The 21980-nt window shown below is 33.0% G+C and overlaps 3 protein-coding genes across 11 annotated transcripts in view; 2 read left to right on the top strand and 1 right to left on the bottom strand.

Moving 5' to 3' along the window:
• The window catches only part of LOC103495249 (probable E3 ubiquitin ligase SUD1), a 17519-nt gene extending 12341 nt beyond the window's left edge, over positions 1-5178 (bottom strand). The window contains exons 1-5 of one of the 5 annotated variants that reach the window (XM_051083255.1): positions 4719-5178; positions 3323-4012; positions 2285-3052; positions 1983-2194; positions 1519-1878 (exon numbers count right to left, since the gene is read on the bottom strand). In XM_051083255.1, the coding sequence (XP_050939212.1) occupies positions 1519-1878; positions 1983-2194; positions 2285-3052; positions 3323-4012; positions 4719-5021 (2333 nt within the window). In that variant the 5' untranslated portion in view covers positions 5022-5178. The remainder of the gene's footprint in view (positions 1-1518; positions 1879-1982; positions 2195-2284; positions 3053-3322; positions 4013-4718) is intronic. The other 4 variants (XM_051083258.1, XM_051083252.1, XM_051083249.1 and 1 more) reach the window with 4 other exon arrangements.
• On the top strand, positions 357-21980 carry LOC103495243 (ABSCISIC ACID-INSENSITIVE 5-like protein 6). Of its 5 annotated transcripts, none has more exons than XM_051083281.1 (5): positions 357-584; positions 18931-20109; positions 21314-21385; positions 21479-21508; positions 21612-21980. In XM_051083281.1, exons 2-5 carry the CDS (start codon positions 19057-19059, stop codon positions 21684-21686), a joined length of 1230 nt encoding a protein of 409 aa, XP_050939238.1. In that variant the 5' UTR covers positions 357-584; positions 18931-19056; the 3' UTR covers positions 21687-21980. The 5 variants fall into 5 exon arrangements, with proteins under 5 accessions (XP_050939238.1, XP_008454957.1, XP_008454956.1 ...); XM_008456735.3 differs by lacking the exon at positions 357-584 and adding an exon at positions 17708-17960; XM_008456736.3 differs by lacking the exon at positions 357-584 and adding an exon at positions 18004-18328.
• LOC103495246 (40S ribosomal protein S16) lies at positions 10986-11669 on the top strand. The gene has a single exon (XM_008456739.3). It carries the CDS (start codon positions 11094-11096, stop codon positions 11526-11528), a length of 435 nt encoding a protein of 144 aa, XP_008454961.1. The 5' UTR covers positions 10986-11093; the 3' UTR covers positions 11529-11669.

Here is a 21980-nt window from a genome sequence, read left to right as displayed (position 1 = left end):
ACAGTTTCTTAGTCTAAAAGAATTGTCTTCTCTGAATGACAATTTGTCAAAATCCCATTGGCTAACAGTATCGGATAATGTCGTTTAGGAGTAGAAAAAACCTCGAACCGTTACCAACCAATAAAACTGCAAATATTACAATCGCATCCTTTTTGTCGGAAAGCTAAATCCAACGGTACACATTTCCCCACTTTTCTTTCTTTCATTGGTTCTCTTGTCAACCTCACCTTTCAAACCTTCTTCCATTGGTCCACGTTGCTTAATCTAGATGGATCCTTTTGCTTATTAATATAATATTTCTCTCTAAAAAATCCAAAAAAAAGGAAAGTTTTTTAAAAATAAAGTTCAAATTTTTATTTTTTGTATTTTGAAAAAAAAAAAAAAAAACCCAGAAAAGTAAGCTCTCAAATCCTCCATTTAAGCTCAGATCTCTGGGTGAGACACCTGTCGACTCCACCAGCCTTAAGAAAGAAGGGTCGCTCAGTTCGAAGTCACTGCCAATTTTCCTAAAAATACCCAACCATTTTTCCTTAGAAAAAGGGGGGAAAAAGGAAAAATTTATATTAAAAATTAAAAATTTAAAGGTGAGTTGCCATTTTATTTCACTCCTGGTCTTTCCTTTTTGTTGCTGTTTTTGTTATGTTTTGTGTCTCACTGTTCAACAAATGGATGTTTTTTTTTTCCTTTTTCTGTTCTTTGATTTTTTTTCCCCTTCTTTTCTGTAATGGCTTTGTGTTTTTCTTGATGTCAAAATGTTGGTTTGCTCTTGACGATGTTTGGAACTTCTAATCCTTAAATGGATCTATGAATTTGGAAGATGGAACTAATCTGCAATGATGTTTTTTTTTCTTAAGGATTTGATCTGATGATTGATTTTGTTTTTGAGGTTTTTGATTTGAACTTGTTTGTTTGGTCTCTGTTTGAAGCTTGTGTTTGTAGATAAAGAAACAAAGGTCAGTTTTAGAAAGTTGTGATCTTTTGATTTTGTTATTTTACTGCCTGTTTTTGATATATAGAACTTGGAATCTGTGATCCTAATGTTTTAGACTTAATCTCATCACTTTACTAAATTGATGGAACTAAAGTTTTGGATTACACTTGTGCTTGCTTTTTGATGGCATTGAAAAGTGCCCGTCCAAGTGAAGTTGGTACCACTATCAATGCTGAGTTGAAGACAAGAAGAGTCATCCATGCCACAACCAACAAAAGGACAATGCGGAGAGCAAAGCTATACCTCCTAAAATACAAATAAATAAATGTTAGACGTTTGAGCATGCCTGAAATAGCCCATACGATTAGATGATACACCAAATATGTAAAGAGGCATTTAAACCCAACCACAAATAATTGATTCAAAAGAAGTAAACTAAGAGTTGAAAGGCTTCACCATGGCTTTAAGTAAAAATGAAGTGAACACACCACAAACATAAGAGAGAAAAAGGAGAGCAATGACAGTGCAGCTCTCCTACAATTATGAATCTATGATGTTCATGCTTAAAGCAAAGAATTTGAACTTACTCTGAATCAGTCTGCTCTTCGCTATCATACTCCTCATTACTCAAGTTTCCAGACGCAGGAACTTGGTTTGGGTCGTTAGCTGCAGCATGAGCCACCAAAGCCTGATCCTGTCCACCTAGATGTACCACCTGCAGTTCTTCTTGCAACCCAGGCTCTCCATTCCCATTTTCTTGACCAACATTTTCTTCAGTTCTGGGAAGTAAATAATCTGTTAGCCCAAGGGCCCAACCGACTACAGTAAACCAGCAGTGAAGAAGCGATTTGATTGTTGTTCTCAATTTAAAATGCTCAATTGCAAAAGGGATGCAGATTTGAAACAGAAGCATGTCAGCCGGAATCTCTGTGAAGGGATCCGATACCCTGCCACAAAAATTGTCAAGAAAATAAGAACACTGCCAATGAATTCCAAGTTTCAATATAAAACTGCAGCTTACAAATAGCATTACTCAGCTAATATGACTTACGATATATCAAGAGGAAAAATGGAGGGCACCATCCTCATAGCAAGCTTCACAGGTAAGAACACCAGCATTACAATTAAACTTCCATAAACTGCAATAGATAGAAGAACCCTGCGAGCATGCTTGTGCATAGGATCGTCGATTAAATCTCGGAAAGGATTATAATTTGGGTCAGCCGGATCACGAAGAAAGTACAGAACTCCACTGCGCAAAACCTAGAAAATTGTTGACATGATCATGAATACTGGAATAACCATTATTGATGAGAAAATTAAACCAAAATCAGAAAAATGAAGGATACATACCCCTCGAAGTAGATTGACAAATATGCTTATTTGTAGCATATATACAATGCCAACAGCCCAGTGAACCAATGAGCTTGCAAGAGGAGAAATTGAGAAGAACTGAACACGTTGAGCCATTGACTTCCCAAACATCCTTACAGTACAAATGTCAAGCCACCAGCCACACATCAAGGGGAATACCCCAAGTTCTATGACCAAGAGAAAAGCAACCTTAACCATGGTCATCAAATGCCTCATTGCTGCCATGAACTGCCTAAGGAGAGAAGGGATAGCCTCAGCTACGGATGCAATGCCGTACAGCCTCCCCATAGTCAAAGGTTCTCCTCTCGTGTAACGAATCAATGCAATAGTACCAAGATAGAAGAAAACTAAAGAAAATATAAATATGTAGCCTACAGCGAGAGTTGTAACATCAGAAAGCCTTGAACCTCCAGTGGCAGCCCCTTTCAAAAGATCTACCGAAAGTGGAGCAGTTATGTTGTTTGAGACATCGTTTAATGTACTGGAGTTGACTTTCAACATTTCTGCAACCTGATCCAGTAGACCACTTTCTTTACCATCTGATGACAAATTTGCAACAGCTGTCAATGCATTTTTCAATGTAATATTTGCTAAGGAGAGAGCTGACTCAGTAAGTGGCATCATAGTTGAGAAAACAGGACCACTGGCTGAAGAGAAAAGCCACGATACGTAATGAAGTATGATCCGACCTAGTGTAAAGGGCACGAAGATAACGACACCAAGAAATATCATATTGCTGGCTAAGACCTGCAAAGAAGTGGAACCAATTAGATATTATGACGAGGTGGTGCTTAATTATTAGTTCAGTGAAAAAGGAAGAGAGAAATCAATGATATCGAAATTTATCTGAATGGGGGAGGACAAGACATCACCTCCAGAAACAAAAGAACTAATCTCTGGGCTAAACCCCATATGCTTGCAGTGTACATGAATTGAGGCAAATACTCATAAGAAATAATACTTAAACGTAACTTTTCATGGCCCAATTATCTATAGAAACATGATGCAACACTTAACTGTGAATGCATTCTCAACTAAGTGAAACACAGGACCCTGCATGCCAACAAGCTCATCAAAGGGAACATCTTCTGCACCATCAGCATCATCCACATCAAACATCTGTTCCACGTGAGCTTCAAGACGAGCAGCCTGCATCTCCCACCGAGCAGCAACATTTTCTGCATTCCTCCTAATCATTTGACCTGCTCCAGCAAGTACTGGGGCACCACCCGCATCTTCACCATTAGCGTCACCAGCAAAATTTCTGTTAGCTTGTCCTGGAGGTCTTCTTACAGCACGAGCTCCGTTTCTATCTGCATCATCTTCTCGCTCGCCATCCTGACCTCCAAGTTCCCGCAAATGCCTGAAGTAATCTCTCAAGGAGGTAGCTCCAAGAAATATAAATACAATGCTAGCAGAGAGTAGGAAGCCATGAAGACAATCAGTAAGAACAACAGTAGCAGACAAGTGACTCAAGAATAATCTCTGAGCTTCCCCAAAACTTCTCACAAAAGCCAACCGCCATATCCAAAAAGTAATGAAAGGTATGATGAGTAGCCAAACAGAGAGCACAAAACTTAGACGTAAAAAGAACTGCAGGACATGGCAAGCTTTCATTGCTATTCCAAAAATAAATTCCTGAAAAGGTAGCCTTGATGGAGCATTCTCGGCGTAAACAGGGGAGAAGGAAAATGCATGTTTGCAAACCTGCGACACGTGAAAATATATGTAAATTGGCATGAGAAAGGCAGATATAAAATTTATTCTTGAAATATTGAAACCGAAAACATCAGTTCTGAAACAGATACAAAATACGCAAAAGAAAAATGAATAACCCATAAAAATAAGCTGACCTCTTCAACGAACCCGGGTTTCTTACACAATTAGATTTAAAATTTAATATCATACTTCTCATGAACCCTAACTGTTCTATATAACCACACCCAGCTAAAACATCAGCAAACACCAATTAAAGTTCGAAATGCATTTTTCTTCTTAGAGTTTTAGCGAAGGGAACACTAACTATTAAGCACATTTTCCCAAGAAAATGAACAACCATAAAAAGGGGTATAAATTTTTCAGGGTGAACTAAAAAATATATACCCACCCATACACAAAATGAACGAAGTGTCTTAGAATTGCACCAGTTCACAAATTACCCTTTCACCCACAATCAAATAATTTTCTAAAGGGATTCAAGTTGAATTTTCACAGGTCTAAATCTTTCCCAATTTCATTCATTAACTCGTCGCTGCCAACCCCAATAATCGCTTCATAAACAAGATATCCCAAAAGTTTCTCCCATAGATAATTCGAAAGGTTCCCAGAACTCAGCCAAGAAACGTTACTGAATCAAGGAAGTAACCGAACAAGAAACAGGCATAAAAGAAAAAGAAAAGAAATGAAAATGAACCTCGCACTGACGGGCGTTGCTGTGATTAAGCCATTGAAGGAGACAGTCCTGGTGAACAAACTTGATGCTGCCGCTGCAAGCGCAGGGATGACTTAGCGGGTTATCCGCATCTCTAGGGTTCCTACAGATCCGGCAGACGTCCTCTTCCTCTTCATCGTCATCATACTTAGGTCCAGGAAAAGACGTGGACAAGTTCGCCTCGTTCCCTGGTACAGAATCCGTCGATGAAGACGATGGTTGAACTGCATCCACAGAGGCAGCATCTCTGTCGATCGAAGGCGCAGCCGCCGGTGCAATCTCCATAGCTAGATAACGATGTAAACCAGGGCACGAATGACAACCGTGGATCGCCTAACTAAGTCAATTTGAAGGTCGTCGGAGCCGATGACGTTCTTCTTCTCCCGTATTCCTCAGAGCAACGCAGAAAGGAAGAAGAAAAAAGTCGAGATGAGGTGAAGGTTGCTTTATTCCAATCTTGCCCTCCTAACATAGGATGTTATTACGTATTTACCCCCGATAGACTCATTTAATTTCATACTATGTCGGTTTAGTAAAACTACGCCGTCCCTTCCCCCTTTTCTTTCTTTGTCCCTAAACTACGTCGTTTTAGTTGATCAGTAGAATTGGAAGTCAAACTTAATATCCTCCGTCCATTTGGCTAAAACTCACTTACCATATATTATGTATTTTTTTGGCCCTCTATTAAAATTCATTTTGTAACGTAGAGACCAAATGTATGTATGTAATCTCAGGTTATTTTTCCTTTCTACTTTTTGTTTGCTTAGACAGTTAAAAATATGTTTATGAATGCTATTAAATTAACAACCCCAACTACCCTTCTTCTCCGTCTTCAACCAATAATGACTAGATGTTTATCCAACTTAGATTAATAAATCAAATGTCGATTTAAGCATATCAATAAGTTAATGGCTGATTCAACCAGTAGCTTTCTTAATAGATCATGTTTTTAATAAATAACCTAAAAGTCTATATTGTATAAGATCGAATACCTCATCCACGTGTTATCACTCAACTAAGCCCACTTTAATATTACTTTTATATGTATATATATTTAAAGCTTTATAATTTATAGTTTAGGTCAAAATTGAGAAAAAGAATTGAATTCAAATATAAAATGACAGCAAAATGGTAATGAATGAAAGCATTCAAAAGTTATGAAATATTAAAAAACAAAAAAACAAAAGAGGAAAGTGTGAGGACAGGAGGAGATAGAGAAAAGTAATAGGAAGAAAAAAATGAAAAGGGATAATCATTTCAACTACTCTTTCCTATTTATGATTGTCAACATGAGAAGTATTGATTCAAAATTTCCTACATTTCCTATGCGTTTCATGTTTTGTTTTTTTTTTTTTAAGTAAAAGTCAAAGAAGACGGGCATATTCTATAAATTCTTTTGGTTCGGAGTACTCTCTTCAAATTTGTAACTTCTGTTTCTCTTTTACTTTAACGTCATTCGCTTGTCGTGTATATATTGATGTATTTTTATTTTAATCATAGTAAAGACACACATCAAATATATACTTTTCAAAATATTTTGTATTAATATGATTATTAGTACAAAATATAAATTTAATGAATAATGGTTGTTTTTTTTTTATATAACTAATTTTGATCTCAATAAAAAATGTGGGAATGAGGATGAATATCGGTGAAATTAGGTACAAAGGGAGCATCTCCCCTTAAGTCGATGAAACGCCTAAAGTGACAAATGATATTAGTTGAAGGAAAAAACAAAAAAATCAACTTGACACCGATTACTTATAATGCTTATAAATGAACTTGGGGAAGTGGTGAAGACGAAGAAAACAACCAAATTGATGTAGAAACTACAAAATTTTGAGAAAAGAACAAATTCAGAGAAGGGAATTTTTATTTATTAGGTACTATGTGTTTTTTAGGGGACGTGGAAATAGAAAACTGGAGATTTGTTGATATTTTCATGTGCGTGTTGTCGTCGTCGTCGTCTGTCCATCTGGACAAGGTATGTTGAGGAATAAAATAATTTTTTTGTTTTTTATTATTTTATTATTTAAATATTCAACGATTTTATTGTTAAACCAAATTAGTTTAATTTTAATTATCAAAATTGTTTCCTGGCTCAAAACCAATAAACATTTTTTTTATTAAATTGAGGCATAACGAAACTTAAATTCTATATATATTTATGCCCACTACTCATTTTAGGAGATTAGAAAAAAACATCTTTCACAAAAATTGAGTATTGATTGTTTTATATCGGAGACGACGTGGTATTATCAAAACAGTTTGTATTATGAGTAGAGTTGCAAAACGTCTTTAAAGAAAACATGATCCCGACTCAACCTTTTCTTAACAAGTTGTTGTTTTACAGATTTTAACCAAATATCTTAAACGTTATCCTTCCGAAGACGAGATCTGATTGAAAAAATCATAGCGTCCATCTCTGAGCATTCATTTAAGTACATCTTCCTCTAGGAAAGATATTAGAAAATATTGCTTTTAAAAAGTAAAAGAAAAAAAAAAAAAAAAACCAAAACTTTTCTAATTTAATGTCTAAAAAAACAAGGGGATTTATAATGGATATCTCTCTCGGCATAAAATATAAAGGATATAGCAACCTTATAAACTATTTGCAAAAATAGCAAATCTTTTATTTCTTTTTAATATATTCCTAAAATACCCCTATTTTAGGTCAAAAATATATGGCTTGATTTTCTCTCCTCCACGATCTTGATATATATATCAATTTTTTTCATTCTCTCAAATCTGATCAATTTTTTCTGACTTTCACAATTCTTCCTCTCTCTTTTCTTTTTCTAATTTTATCTTCGCTTTCAATTGTCGATTTTTAGTCCTGCGTTCAGCCTTCAAAGATTTTCGACGAGTAGCAATTTTCTACAATTTTCCGTTTGCGTCTACTTCGGTAGGTCAATGTTATGGTTTTGATATTAATTTTTTAGTATGTAATTAAATTTTCTTTAAAAATGTGAGATTTGTTCCCCAGTTTTTTCATCCAATTTATGTTCATCATCTCAGTTAGATATTTGTTTTCAGATGTGATTCTTCCCTAAATTTTTCATTCGACGTCATCCAATTTTTACAATTTGATCTAGTTTCATCTTTGTAGGTTGATTTGGTTCAATTCAATTTGATGATTTACTAGTATTTTTATATAAAAAATGTGTTTGTTTACTTGTATTGGATTTCATCAGTTTGAGGCTTTGTAGAATTGAACATATTATGAATTTTTCTATCAATTTTACGTTTTAGGTTAAAAGAATACAAGTTATTGATGAATACAAGTTATCACTGTTAGTTAGACTAGGTAGTATGAGCATGGTGATATTAGTCTATCAGCGATAGATTTGTATCCTACATCTAATATTAGTCTATCAGTGATAAACTTGTATCCTACATCTAATATTAGACTATCGGTGATAGACTTGTATCCTACATTACTGATATTAATTCTAAGTTATCATTGATACTAGTCTATCAATGATAAACTTGTATCCTAGTCCATCACTGATATTAGTCAGTCAGTGACAGACTTTATCTTTTATTAATGCAATGAGTGTTACACACTAGGATGATAATGGTATATTTTTGTTTTTTGTTTTTTTTGCAGGAATTCAGAATTATGATTATTCAATGTTATGAGTGTAACACTACCTCTAGTTTGCAAGGGTCAAGCAAAAGGACCATGAAAACAAAAAAAAAAAAAAGATTGATTGATGAAAAGAAAAGTCACTCAAAATGTAGTTATTGTTGTCGTGCTGGTCACAACCGTAGAACGTGCACACTTCCATTATTTTTACAATTATGTGACATTATGTTGTTGCCTTTTTTTTTTCTTTTGTTAGAAGGAAATACTTTCTATTTGTTTGACTCAAACCTTTCGATAATAAGCCACTTTTTTTATCAATACATTTCAAGTCTATACATGTTACTTTATTATAAAGTAGTAATGTCATAATGGAGTTTAATTTAGTTGATAGTTCTATTGCTTATAGACTTTACTATGAAGTTTATCGTTGATAGTTTCTATTAATGATAGACTTCAACATGTATATTAACGAAACTTTTCCTCAATAAAATGCACTCATTAATAATAATTTGCAATTATTCAACATGTATAATTCTAATTTCTCAATGGGAACACAAAGGCACATAACTTACAATGATTATTCCACCTGTGATCCAACATTTTTCTATATTAATATGTAAAATCAATTCTTTCACCGTTATGGTCTATCTGTCTATTATTAATAGATTTTAACATCAATTAAAAAGTCACAACTATTTAAGAATATAAAAGGCATAACTTGCAATGTTCAACTTGTGGTCCAACCTTTTCTATATCAATATAACAAAATCAAATAAAATGTGAAGTCTATCGTTGATCTTTTCTATCATGAAATATTCACAAAACTAATATACAACAATATCCATTTACTCGATGAGAGAGTTGCAATCAAACTAGGGACAAATCAATAGGTCTCTTGCAATTTTCTAGTCTTCTGCAATCACCAACATTCTCTTTGATCGGTTAAGTTGTATCTTCGGCCTAACATTTTTAACATTCTTCGCTATTTCCATAGTTTTCATCTTTTTTTCTTTTCTTGAACAACCTGAAATGATAATATTGAATGAAAGTTTATAAATATATATATCATAATGCCAGCAATCTAAATATCTTCCAAGTCTACTAGTGATAGAAACCTATCACCAATAGACCCTAAGCAACAACACATAAAAAATACATATTAAACTAAAGTATCTACTAGCATCCCATTGCAAGCAAGCTAAACATCCTCTAAGTCTAAGTGATAGAAATCAATCACCGAAAAACCTTTAAGCAACATCACATAAAAAATGCACATTAAACAAAAGTATCTACTAAACATCCCTAAACATATTCCAAATCTATCAATGATAGAACATATCATTGATAGTTTTTAAGAAACATCGCATAAATAAATGCACATAAACTATAAAACATTTACTAACACACCTTAGCGCAAACAAGTTAAGCATCCTTAAAGTCTATCAAGATAGAAACAAGTTAAACATTCCAGCACAAACAAGTTAAACATCCTCCAAATCTATCAATCAGTGATAGAAACATATCACTCATAGACTTTAAGCAACATCACAAAAAAAAAAAAAAAAACACATTAAACTAGACTTCTACTAACTTCCCAAGTCCAAACAAGCTAAACATCTTCTAAGTCTATCAAGGATTGAAACATATCATTGATAAACCATATCATTGATAGACCATATCACTAATAGAACATATCATCGATAGACTATATTACTGATAGACCATAAGCAATAACGGATAATAAATGCAGATTAAGCTAAAACATCTAATACCAAACCAACACAAACAAGTTAAACATCATTTTTAAGTTGATAGAAACATATCAGTGATAGAACCTAAACGACAACACATAAAAATTTACATTAAACTAAATTATCTAATAACATTCCAATGCAAACAAACTAAACATCCTTCAAGTCTATCAGTGATATTATATATCACTGATAGACCCTAAACCCTAAGTAACAACACATAAACTACCTAAACCCTAAGTAACAACACATAAACTAAAAAACAAAGCAGAACCAAACATAAAATGAAGAAATCGATTTCAAACAAATAGAAAAAGAAAAAGAAATCTATTTCAAACAGGTTACGACTAAACGGAAAACAAAGATACCTTATGAAAACAACTTATTATTTCAAAAGAAAAACAAATAACTTACAATTGAAGTGGAGAATAACAAAAAGCAGAGAAGTCTGTAGATGATGAAGTCGAGAACGTGAAGCGAAGCGGAAAACGAAGGCACCGGCAAGAGAAAACCAAATCGGAATACGAAGAAAGGAGAAGAAAGTGGAAGATGGAAGGAAAACGTGAAGACCGACGAAATCTGAATACGAAGTGTACGAAGCGTGAAATGTATCTACTTACAGGGGCATTTTCGTCTTTTACTTGGGATTGTATTTAAAATTTGTCATATTTGCAATTTTTTTTATTTTTTGCTATATCCTTAATTAATTTAAACTCAAATGTTATATCCCCGGTTGCCCCAAAAAACAATTTCAGTACTTAAGTTACCGAAATAATGGGCTGAAGGTGATGAGTTGGGCCGGACATTAAAAAATTCAGCCCAACATATTTACCATTACAAGCCCATTACACATCGAAGCCGAAACTGTGCGTTTTATACCTTCGTCCCAAAACCCTAATTTTGAGATTCCATATAAATTCTCCGTTTCAATTTTTCCTTCTTCCACTCTCAGAACTTCCTCTCCCTCAGAGTTTAGGGTTTGTAGTAGCAGGAGGCGAAACCAGGTGAAAGAAAATCATGGCTGCTCCGATTGAGTCGGTTCAATGTTTCGGCCGGAAAAAGACGGCAGTGGCAGTCACCTACTGCAAGCGCGGTAGAGGTTTGATTAAGATCAATGGCTGCCCAATCGAACTCGTGGAGCCGGAGATCCTCCGTTTCAAGGCTTATGAGCCTATCCTCCTCCTTGGACGACACAGGTTCTCTGGTGTCGATATGCGTATTAGAGTAAAGGGTGGAGGTCACACCTCGCAGATTTACGCCATCCGTCAGAGTATCGCCAAGGCCTTGGTCGCGTTCTACCAGAAGTACGTGGACGAGCAGAGCAAGAAGGAAATCAAAGACATTCTTGTCAGGTACGACAGGACTTTACTCGTCGCCGATCCCCGACGCTGTGAGCCTAAGAAGTTTGGTGGTCGTGGAGCTCGTGCCAGGTTCCAGAAATCTTACCGTTGAATCGTTTATCCATTTTGGAAAAGACTTTGTGGTGCTGGATTTTTGCTGCTTTTCTTCTTTTATGCGTTTGAATTTACAAGGTTGTTTTTTGTGTTTAACTGTTCTATCTATTTGCTCATAAAATTAGATTTTTTGTCCTAATGGTTTTGACTCTTTTGCTATTATATTACTCGTTATCGGAATACTGTTAGTTAATTGGAAGCCTCGTTTTAGAATAGCATTATGAATTCATGGCATTGCTTTTCTTTCGAAGCTCTGCTATTTCTCATTGTTCTAATTCGCATTTCGTCTTTTTTTTTTTTGGCAATTATAAGTGTTAGGTGATGAAGTTCTTGATTAAGCTGTTAGTTTTAGTTGGAAAACTCTTGAGTGTGTTATTTCATGGCACGTCTCTGTTTCATTGATTATACAACCATTGTGCCTGATCGATACTTCTGTTTCAAAATTCATCCTTTCGCATATGTACTTGGTTATCGCTTCGTTCTTTTTGTGCTGGGTCATTTAGATCTCACGAGTTAAACTTGAATGCTTCTTTCATCCATGTGTACTCATTATTCAATGGTTTCTTTCCCCATTGTAATTCTTATTCTGTAGCTCTCATTGGGTGTAACTGTATATAGATTTAGAAACTATGGGGTTTGAAATTGAATTAAATTTTGTAATTTGAATTCCATTGCCTGTCCTGAACCCTGAAAATCGTTAAAACTTGTCAATTACGCAATAATAACATGTTTTCTAGTAACATAGAGATGGCAATTAATGTCATATAATATTAACCATTAATCATGGGGGTTAGTTTGAAAATTCTTCATTGAAGACATGCTCTGCTTGTCAATCAAATGAATTGCATTCTACTTGTTCGTATCTATGAGCACGAGGTCCACTACAATACTTTTGTTCTATGTAATATAGAATTTCAATTAAACCCAATCTATTCTGTTGGCTGTTCTCAATTAAATTGTTTAATTTTCTCTAAAAATGTTGATTTTGAGTCTTTGTATTGTGCTTTTGGTCTCTGGTTTGTCCCTTTGAGCTTTCATGTGCATTAGCTTATTTTTTTATTTGAAAAAAATTATAATTAGTTGATGTGTATTTTATCTTAATTTGAATTTTATGTTTAATTCCAATTGGATATGTCAAATTTAAGAAATCTCAAATAGTATTTTTTACAGCATTGAAGCTTTGGAGATACTTTTAGGGACTCATATTTAAACATGTCCTTCACAAATGTTTTTCATTTAGTGGAGATGTCCAAATAAATCTTAAACATCTTATTTCACGTTATTTTATTTAATTCTACATGATATAAAAGTGGCTCAACTGTATCAAATTCACAAGGTGTACATATTTTTGTGTGTATACACCTTTTTGTTTCTTTTTTTTCCAGAAGGTAATAATAATTGGATACAAGAGTAAGGGCGAAATTCAATTTATCCCTCTAAATGAGTTGCATTGTTTAAACTCTAAACTCCTAAATTATACCTTGATTTTTCACAAATATATCAATTTAAACTCTTAATTTTGGGTTTAATTGATAAAGTCATTGGTCAAATTTAGAAAACAATAATTTTTTTTTTTTTTTTTAGTTTTCAAATTTTGGTTTTGTTTTTGAAGGCATAGGTAAAAAGTGGATAGAGAGCAATATTTCTTGGTTTAATTTTTGAAAACTAGAGCCTATTTGGTAACAATTCATTTAGGCTTTTTGTTTTTAAACTTTAAACTTATTTTCTTTTATATTAATTTTCATATTTTTTTAATTACAAGAGTCGAATACGTAATCAAATTCACAAAACAAGAGTGCAGGGAATGCTTATAAAACTTTTAGAAACAGAAAATCAAATCTTAATTTGGTAATTATTTTGGATTTTGAAAATTTAATCTATTATTTTCTTTCCAGTTCCTATATTCTTATTTCTAATACAAAAACAATTTTCTATTTTGAAGTTAGTAATGGAGACCTAAATGATTACAACAAATGTAAACACAAGTGTTGGCTACGAGGAACCCTAAAACGAGAAAGAAGCAACGGTTCATTAAATATAATAATAATAATAATAATAAGAACAATAATAAAAAGGTGTGGGTCCACCACAAAAAAGGTTGAGCAATAAGAGGTGGCCACGTGTGATGCAGATAGAAAGTGAGGTGTTGTTATTTGATACGTCAAGTAAAAGGGGAAAATGGGAAACATTTGGATTTGGATTTTGTCTGCCATCAACGTTGTAGTGAAAACCTACGTCTTACGTTGGATTCTCTCTTCCACAAATTACCCTCATTTTTCTCATTGCTTTCTTCAACTTTAATAAACCTTAACATTTCAACATTATTGTTGCCTTTAAAATTTTTCTTCTTTCTGAAAAAAAATATCAATGTTTCTTTCTATAATTTCATCTTCCAACCAAGTTATTGTTATCGAGAGATCATTCAACTTCATTCAGAAATAATAACAATACCCATTAGAATAAAGACAACTAAATGTTAGTAGTGTGGTATTGGGCCACTTAACCACTCTAATGCTCAAGTTAATAATGAGTTCCTAAGTACCTTGATAGTAAAAAACAATACAAAAATTTTAGGGCGTATTTGGAGTTATGAGTAGAGTGGAAGGGAGTGGGGCAAAGTTTAGTTTTAATTGAGGATTAGGGTTATGATTTAAAATAATTCACATGTCGAATTGGAAAGTTCGTCGATTAACTTTTGGAATTGAAAACTCCTCTGTGCATGCTTTCTACAAAGCTTGTTCATGGGTCCTTCATGATATTGATTGCAACAGTCTTCCATGGATCTTAAATAGGTCATCATCTCTAATTGGGTTGCACAAAGATCCTTCAAAGAACTGAACAGTACTCAGACGTCCTTCGTGAATTTTTGTTAGGTCTCTACAATTAGCCATTGTCAATAAATCTATCCATAACAACGTTAAAAAGGATAACTTGTCTAGTTATATATTATAATTTAAATTAAGCTTCGTTTTCTTTTTGATACTCATAAATGTTCAAGTCAACTTACGTGTATCTCGACAAATCTCGCGAAATAATCATATGACATTACAACATTTGAATGTCAAAAAAAACCCGTACATAGTTACTATAGATTAAATCCATCATGTGTTAATTAGTTATAATTTAAACTAAAATTTTATAATCCTGTTTTTGAACCAATCTTTAAGCATTTAATTACAAATGGTTTGAAAAGAAGAAATTAATTGCACATCGAAATGGGTAAAGACAAGACCTCGAATAATTTATATTCCTTAAGTAAAATAAATATAATGAAGTGTAGAACATAAAGACAAAGTAATACAATAATATACACAAATGTATATATATATATAATACTAAAAATGTCAATTTATTTCCCATCTTAAATCGAAAAAATTCCATATTGAATTCTGTGTCAATGTCCCTTTGCATGTCGGCATTTACGTTTCATCGAATCAATCATCTTAGCTGAGGACACGTGGCACCTTAGCCAATGCGCCACGTATCTGGACAGTGTGTTTTTTATAATTTTCATTTGATGTCAATCATTTTTATTTAAAATTGCAAAAGAAACGTATTCCTTTTAATTATCATAAATAATGTCAAATTCTCAAAGCTTCTTCTAAAATAAAATTTTATATCTAACTTATTAATGGAGTGGGTGTAGGATATTTATTATATGATGGTTGGATTCTATCTTCCTTGGGTATTTGATAACAATTTCGTTTCTCGTTTTTTATTTTCTAAAATTAGATCTATTTTCTTTTTATATCTTATAATAATTTGTATTTTTTTTTAGATATAATGATCGAATTTTTAGTCAAATTTAAACCATAAAATTAACTTTTTGAAAAGCGAATTCTTTTAGTTTTCGAAATTCGACTTTATTTTTAAACTAAGTATGGGATTTTGTTACGAGATATTGAAAATTGAGCATATTTTATATTTATTTCTCAAATTAATATACATTTTTCTTTAATTTTAATATATAAAAGTTCAATTCTTAATCAAATTTAAAGAGAAAAAACAAGTTTTTCAAAAAAAAAGAAAAATTAGTTTTAAAATTTATCTTTGTTTTTAAAAATGATAGTAAAATGTACAGAACAAATTTACATGAGCATTACGGATGAGATGAGTGTTTTGAAATAATTAAAAAAAAAAAAAACAAAAAATAAAGTGGTCGTTAAATGAAGCATAAATTTTAAAATTTTAAATCAACGTTTTGATAATTATTTGATATCTAAATAATTGTAACTCGTAATAAAACAAAAACAAACATATATCATTGTAACTCAAACGAAAACAATCTACATAACCTCAACACAAATTATTAAGACTTATAGACCATGATAAGATAACGTTCCATAGCACTTTCAAACGCCTCAAAATTAAAAGTAAAAAACGTTGAAAATCAAAGGCTAATATACAGGTACAATTATATAACAAACAATAAATCTTTCGTTTTACTCTAATTTGTAAGAAAATAATAAATGATTTTCAATTCATATTGTTGTCATACACATGTCGTGATATTATAGGGTATAACCCTATCCTTTATTTTTCATTTTAGTTCTTAAGCAATTATTATATGATAAGGAAGAAATAATTGATAACTTATAGTAACTAATTATTCCCAAGGAATTAAGCACAAAGTCAACGACCCTATTTCTTTTGTTGGCTAAAGTTTTATCCTACAAAATACATTAATACTCTAATTCATTAATTACTATATGAATGATTTTTTTTAGCATAAACTATTGGGGCAGTAAAAAGCAAAGAAAAATCCAAAACAAAAGAAAAGTGCAAATGGATATTCTCTCTAGATATTTTTGCACCTATTGTTGGGACATTCTTCTACCCCAATGAAATATTCCTATTGATTTGCATGAATTGTGTTTGGTGTGTAAAGCTGAATTTGAGTTGTATTGATAATAGTTTTGTTTTATTTGGACTAATGACTATCTACGTTTAAGTATAGAGTTATTGGTATATGTTCCAATTTTTTTATCGAGAAGAAAAAAATTACAAATATAACAATATGTCGAATTCTATCTATGTAGACATCGATAGATTGTGATAAACTAATATTTGTGTCTATCATAGTTTATCGCTAATGTAAAGTAAGATTTTGAGATGTTTGTAAATATTTTGGTTTATTTTGTCATGTTTAAAAACGACTTTTTTTTACAACCTAAAAATTTATGCATTCTTATATTTATATATAGTACTTCTTCCTAGACTTTGTGGTGGGATTGTAAAAGTAGTTGTCTTCTAGATTTTTATGAAAGTGGGTCTATAAGGACGATTTTGATCATCCTCGAACAAGTGAGAGACAACTTCTAAACACCGTAAGCCAATAATTACGAATTCTGATTTATTAAACTTATCTCACAATCAATTTTGCAACTACCGAAAGCAATTCAATTGTGAAGTTGAGGATGATTAATCTAATTTGAAAATTATGTAAGACCAACTAGAAGAGACCTTTACCATTGCTTTTATTGTAGGAATTATGAATTCGTCACAGTTGCTGTACTAACCCTAAACACTGGTATTAGAATATCAAAATACATGCAACATAATATTCTAATAACTAACAACGATGGTAACATAAAAAAAACTATAATACACTAGAAAATGCAAAGTAAACCGTATCAATACTAATCGAATTATGTTTGTAACATACCTAAGTTAGATATGATCATTTGTGATTGAGTTCGATTAAGATCGATCCATCAATAGGATTCTATTGCAAATACACTAATTTTTATAGAAGTTTGTAACCAAAATAGATTTTTAGTTTTTTTTTTTTTTTTTTTTTTTTGTAGTTTTTACAATAGTTTTATTCTGAGAGAAAAAGATCCTAAAACAGTTTCTTAGTCTAAAAGAATTGTCTTCTCTGAATGACAATTTGTCAAAATCCCATTGGCTAACAGTATCGGATAATGTCGTTTAGGAGTAGAAAAAACCTCGAACCGTTACCAACCAATAAAACTGCAAATATTACAATCGCATCCTTTTTGTCGGAAAGCTAAATCCAACGGTACACATTTCCCCACTTTTCTTTCTTTCATTGGTTCTCTTGTCAACCTCACCTTTCAAACCTTCTTCCATTGGTCCACGTTGCTTAATCTAGATGGATCCTTTTGCTTATTAATATAATATTTCTCTCTAAAAAATCCAAAAAAAAGGAAAGTTTTTTAAAAATAAAGTTCAAATTTTTATTTTTTGTATTTTGAAAAAAAAAAAAAAAACCCAGAAAAGTAAGCTCTCAAATCCTCCATTTAAGCTCAGATCTCTGGGTGAGACACCTGTCGACTCCACCAGCCTTAAGAAAGAAGGGTCGCTCAGTTCGAAGTCACTGCCAATTTTCCTAAAAATACCCAACCATTTTTCCTTAGAAAAAGGGGGGAAAAAGGAAAAATTTATATTAAAAATTAAAAATTTAAAGGTGAGTTGCCATTTTATTTCACTCCTGGTCTTTCCTTTTTGTTGCTGTTTTTGTTATGTTTTGTGTCTCACTGTTCAACAAATGGATGTTTTTTTTTTCCTTTTTCTGTTCTTTGATTTTTTTTCCCCTTCTTTTCTGTAATGGCTTTGTGTTTTTCTTGATGTCAAAATGTTGGTTTGCTCTTGACGATGTTTGGAACTTCTAATCCTTAAATGGATCTATGAATTTGGAAGATGGAACTAATCTGCAATGATGTTTTTTTTCTTAAGGATTTGATCTGATGATTGATCTTGTTTTTGAGGTTTTTGATTTGAACTTGTTTGTTTGGTCTCTGTTTGAAGCTTGTGTTTGTAGATAAAGAAACAAAGGTCAGTTTTAGAAAGTTGTGATCTTTTGATTTTGTTATTTTACTGCCTGTTTTTGATATATAGAACTTGGAATCTGTGATCCTAATGTTTTAGACTTAATCTCATCACTTTACTAAATTGATGGAACTAAAGTTTTGGATTACACTGGTGCTTGCTTTTTGATGGTTTAAGTTTTTAGTATCAGTTTCTTGTTTCACCAATTATATAACAGTGTTCAAGGATGTTTCTTATTGAGCGGTGATAAAATTACTAGTAAAAGTTGGACTGTTGTGAACTGGAAAGGGTGCGATTTTTGGAATGGCTTTTTAAATGTTTTTAAGCAATTATTTATTTTTAATAAAACGAAATTACTAATAAGAACAAACTAAATAAATAACTTGTACACAGTTCCCAAATATGTTTTCACTAGTTTTGTTTTTCATGTTAAGTTACATTCCGAGTTCATTTTCCTCCTGGAAAACCTCTTGAAGGAGAATCTTGTTTCGAAGTTTTTGTTTCTCTTAAGTATGTGGAATAGTAATTGAAGGACAATGTTTATCAGCTATTTAACTCATAATTCAGAGACAATCTATGAAAATATTTTTCTTTCATTCCATTGGCAGGTTTTCCTTCATTCAGTTGTAAGAGAACTGAGATTGGCCAAGATAAAAAGGAACATACTCGAACTATTACTCGAGAAAGAAAAATTTTCGAGGCAGTTGCTGTGTCCACACGAGTTGAACTCTCAAATGAATTTCAGAAACTTTGAGGATATCCCACCAGGAGAAGGCCCTATGGCTAAGGCGCAAGGAAATTTCACATTGACTAGACAGCCTTCCATATACTCTTTAACCTTTGATGAATTTCAGAACACTTGGAATGGACTTGGAAAGGATGTCGGTTCGATGAATATGGATGAACTTCTTAAAAACATATGGACTGCTGAAGAGTCTCAGGCTGTAACATCTGCAGGTGCTGCTCCGGGCGGAGCTGGAATCACCAATGGTGGGAACTTGCAGAGGCAAGCTTCGTTAACTTTACCCATGACCATTAGTCAGAAAACGGTTGATGAAGTTTGGAAAGACTTGAGTAAAGAGAATACTAGTGTTAACGAAGGAAATGGAATCGAACCAATGCCAGCTCGACGACAACCAACATTAGGGGAAGTGACTTTGGAGGAATTTTTAGCCAGAGCAGGAGTGGTAAGAGAAGAACCTCAACATATTGAGGAGCGGCCATTTAACTGTGGATTTTATGGTGGATTATCAAGAGAAGACAACAATGCTAGTTTGGCTCTTGGGATGTTGATGGGAAATCAGATAACTGAGAACAAAAATATGGTTTCTAATCAGAATCAAAATTCAGTGTTTTTAGGAACAGGAGTTGTAAGGTCTTCTCAGCCGCAGCAGCAACAGCAGCCACTTTTTCCCAAACCAGCCAATGTGACTTTTGCTTCTTCAATGAATTTAGTGAACACTCCCCAGCTTACCAACGGATCTGGGACTAATATGGTTGTGGCCCCAAAACCTCCTTTGCATGATGCTTTAATTCAAGGCACGGGCATTGGTGCGATCGGCTTAGGTACGAGAGGTGTAACTGTTGCTTCAAGATCTCCTACAAGTACAATATCATCTGATGTGATTACAAAAAACAGCATAGAGACGTCTTCATTTTCATCCGTTCCATTTTCATTTGGCCGTGGTCGGCGAAGTAGTGGAGCTCTAGAGAAAGTGGTCGAGAGGAGACAACGAAGAATGATAAAGAATAGAGAGTCAGCTGCAAGGTCACGGGCTCGTAAACAGGTAGCTATGCTAATGGTCCTCATAGAACTGATACACTATTTAACTATGAAATGCTCTTTGCTATTTGCCTTGGTTTTTCAAAGTAATATTCATCTGTTTTACTCTTTCTTAGGACTCGTTTTATAGTAGTGAGCCACACAAAAAGCTTCTAACCCAATGAAATTCTTGTGTTTTACTCCATTTAGCTTCCTAAGACTTCTAGTCAAAATATTATGGATGGATTCCTTATATTATGCCTATAAAACTTGCAGCTTCAGTCCATTGATGGTAAATTCCATAACATTTTATCGTTATGATCTTTAAGATATCTTGCATTTCCAATATTGTGCAATTATTAGAATCCAGAAGAGAACAAACATATATTGAAATACGGAAGAATCGACTAATTTGAGAAACTTGGATTCTTCCTTTCTTGAGATCGCTCAAGATCTAAACCAACTAAATCAATCCCTAAGTTTCTCCTTTTTCCAATCTTGCTACTTATAACAAACTAGCATGATCACTTCTCTAGTCAATTACTAATACACGTTTAAAATTTTAATAATACTCCTAGTCTTATCCTAAAACCATTCTCATAAAACTTATTCACCTGTGATTTACAGAGTATGTAAATCCTATACTTGTGTTTTAAAGATAAACATCCAAGTGAAAGTATAATCTGCAAGTTATATTATCAATTAAGTTCTAGTGTTATTTTCTTTGAATTGGTATGAATGGCCATTTTATGTGTCATGTACATCAATCCCATTAACATTAATGATCTGGTACTGTCTCGTTGATGTCACAATATGTAGGCCATAGAGAGAAGTATGATTTTCTAAATTCCCAAATGATAGAAAGTGTAACTTACAATCATCGCTCCTATTCGAGTTAAGCTCTACAGGTTTACCTAATAAAATGTGTTTATGAGCGATGGTCTAAAAGTATTCTTTGGTACTGCCAACCATTTTGGAACTAGAACTATTCAAAATAGATCTTTAAAATATTAGTAAATCTATTTTGATTGAGTTGGAGTTATAAAGTTTAAAGTCAGAAAATTTATGTTAGAGATGTAGTATCTCATAAATTGTGTAAAAGAAAGAAAGGGAGATAAAAAATTTCTTGATAAATATCAAATTTCAATAGTGAAGTTGATTTATTCAATGTCGATTTAAAACGGCTTACACGTTTGAAATTCCTCCACAATAATGGTTTGATATCTCAGGCTTACACCTTGGAACTTGAAGCAGAAGTTGCAAAACTCAAAGAAATGAACCAAGAGTTGCAGAAGAAACAGGTATATTACATTTCAAAGGATGATTTTATTTGGTATTGCATGGATAAAGCAACCATCTTGACCTCCATTTTTTATGCGTCTTATCACCTGCAGAGAGAGATAATGGAGACACAGAAAAATCAGGTTCATGTTTCTCTGATCTGACTCAAACTGCCAACTAGTTTATTTTCAAACCTGCATACTTAAACACTGAAGCTTTCATTTTAACAACCCTTTCTTTTTACAGGTTTTAGAGAAGATGAAATATCAGTTCGGCGGCAAAAGATTCTGCTTGAGAAGAACACTGACTGGCCCATGGTAGAGGTACCATGATGAGTTGTCGAATTTAGTTATAGTGTCTGCAACAAGCACAGAAGCAGTGTGTAAAAAAAGGCTTAGACTGTGTGTTTCTAATCTGATTTCAAGTTTAGAGATAGATTGGTAGCTGTAGATATCAAAGTCGAGCACCGGTATGTAGATAGCTTACAGAAAGCAGAGTTGAGCTATATGCTGTATAAATGATCCTTATGTATTCTAATGGTTGTTTGCTTGGACCTTTGACCTCTGTATCATAAAAGTGGTTGTCATAGTTTGCCTAACCATTTCCTCCATCAAA

Source organism: Cucumis melo, chromosome 1 (assembly GCF_025177605.1).
Source record: "Cucumis melo cultivar AY chromosome 1, USDA_Cmelo_AY_1.0, whole genome shotgun sequence".
Taxonomy (NCBI): Eukaryota; Viridiplantae; Streptophyta; class Magnoliopsida; order Cucurbitales; family Cucurbitaceae; genus Cucumis; species Cucumis melo.
This window is presented reverse-complemented; position numbering and strand designations above follow the sequence as displayed.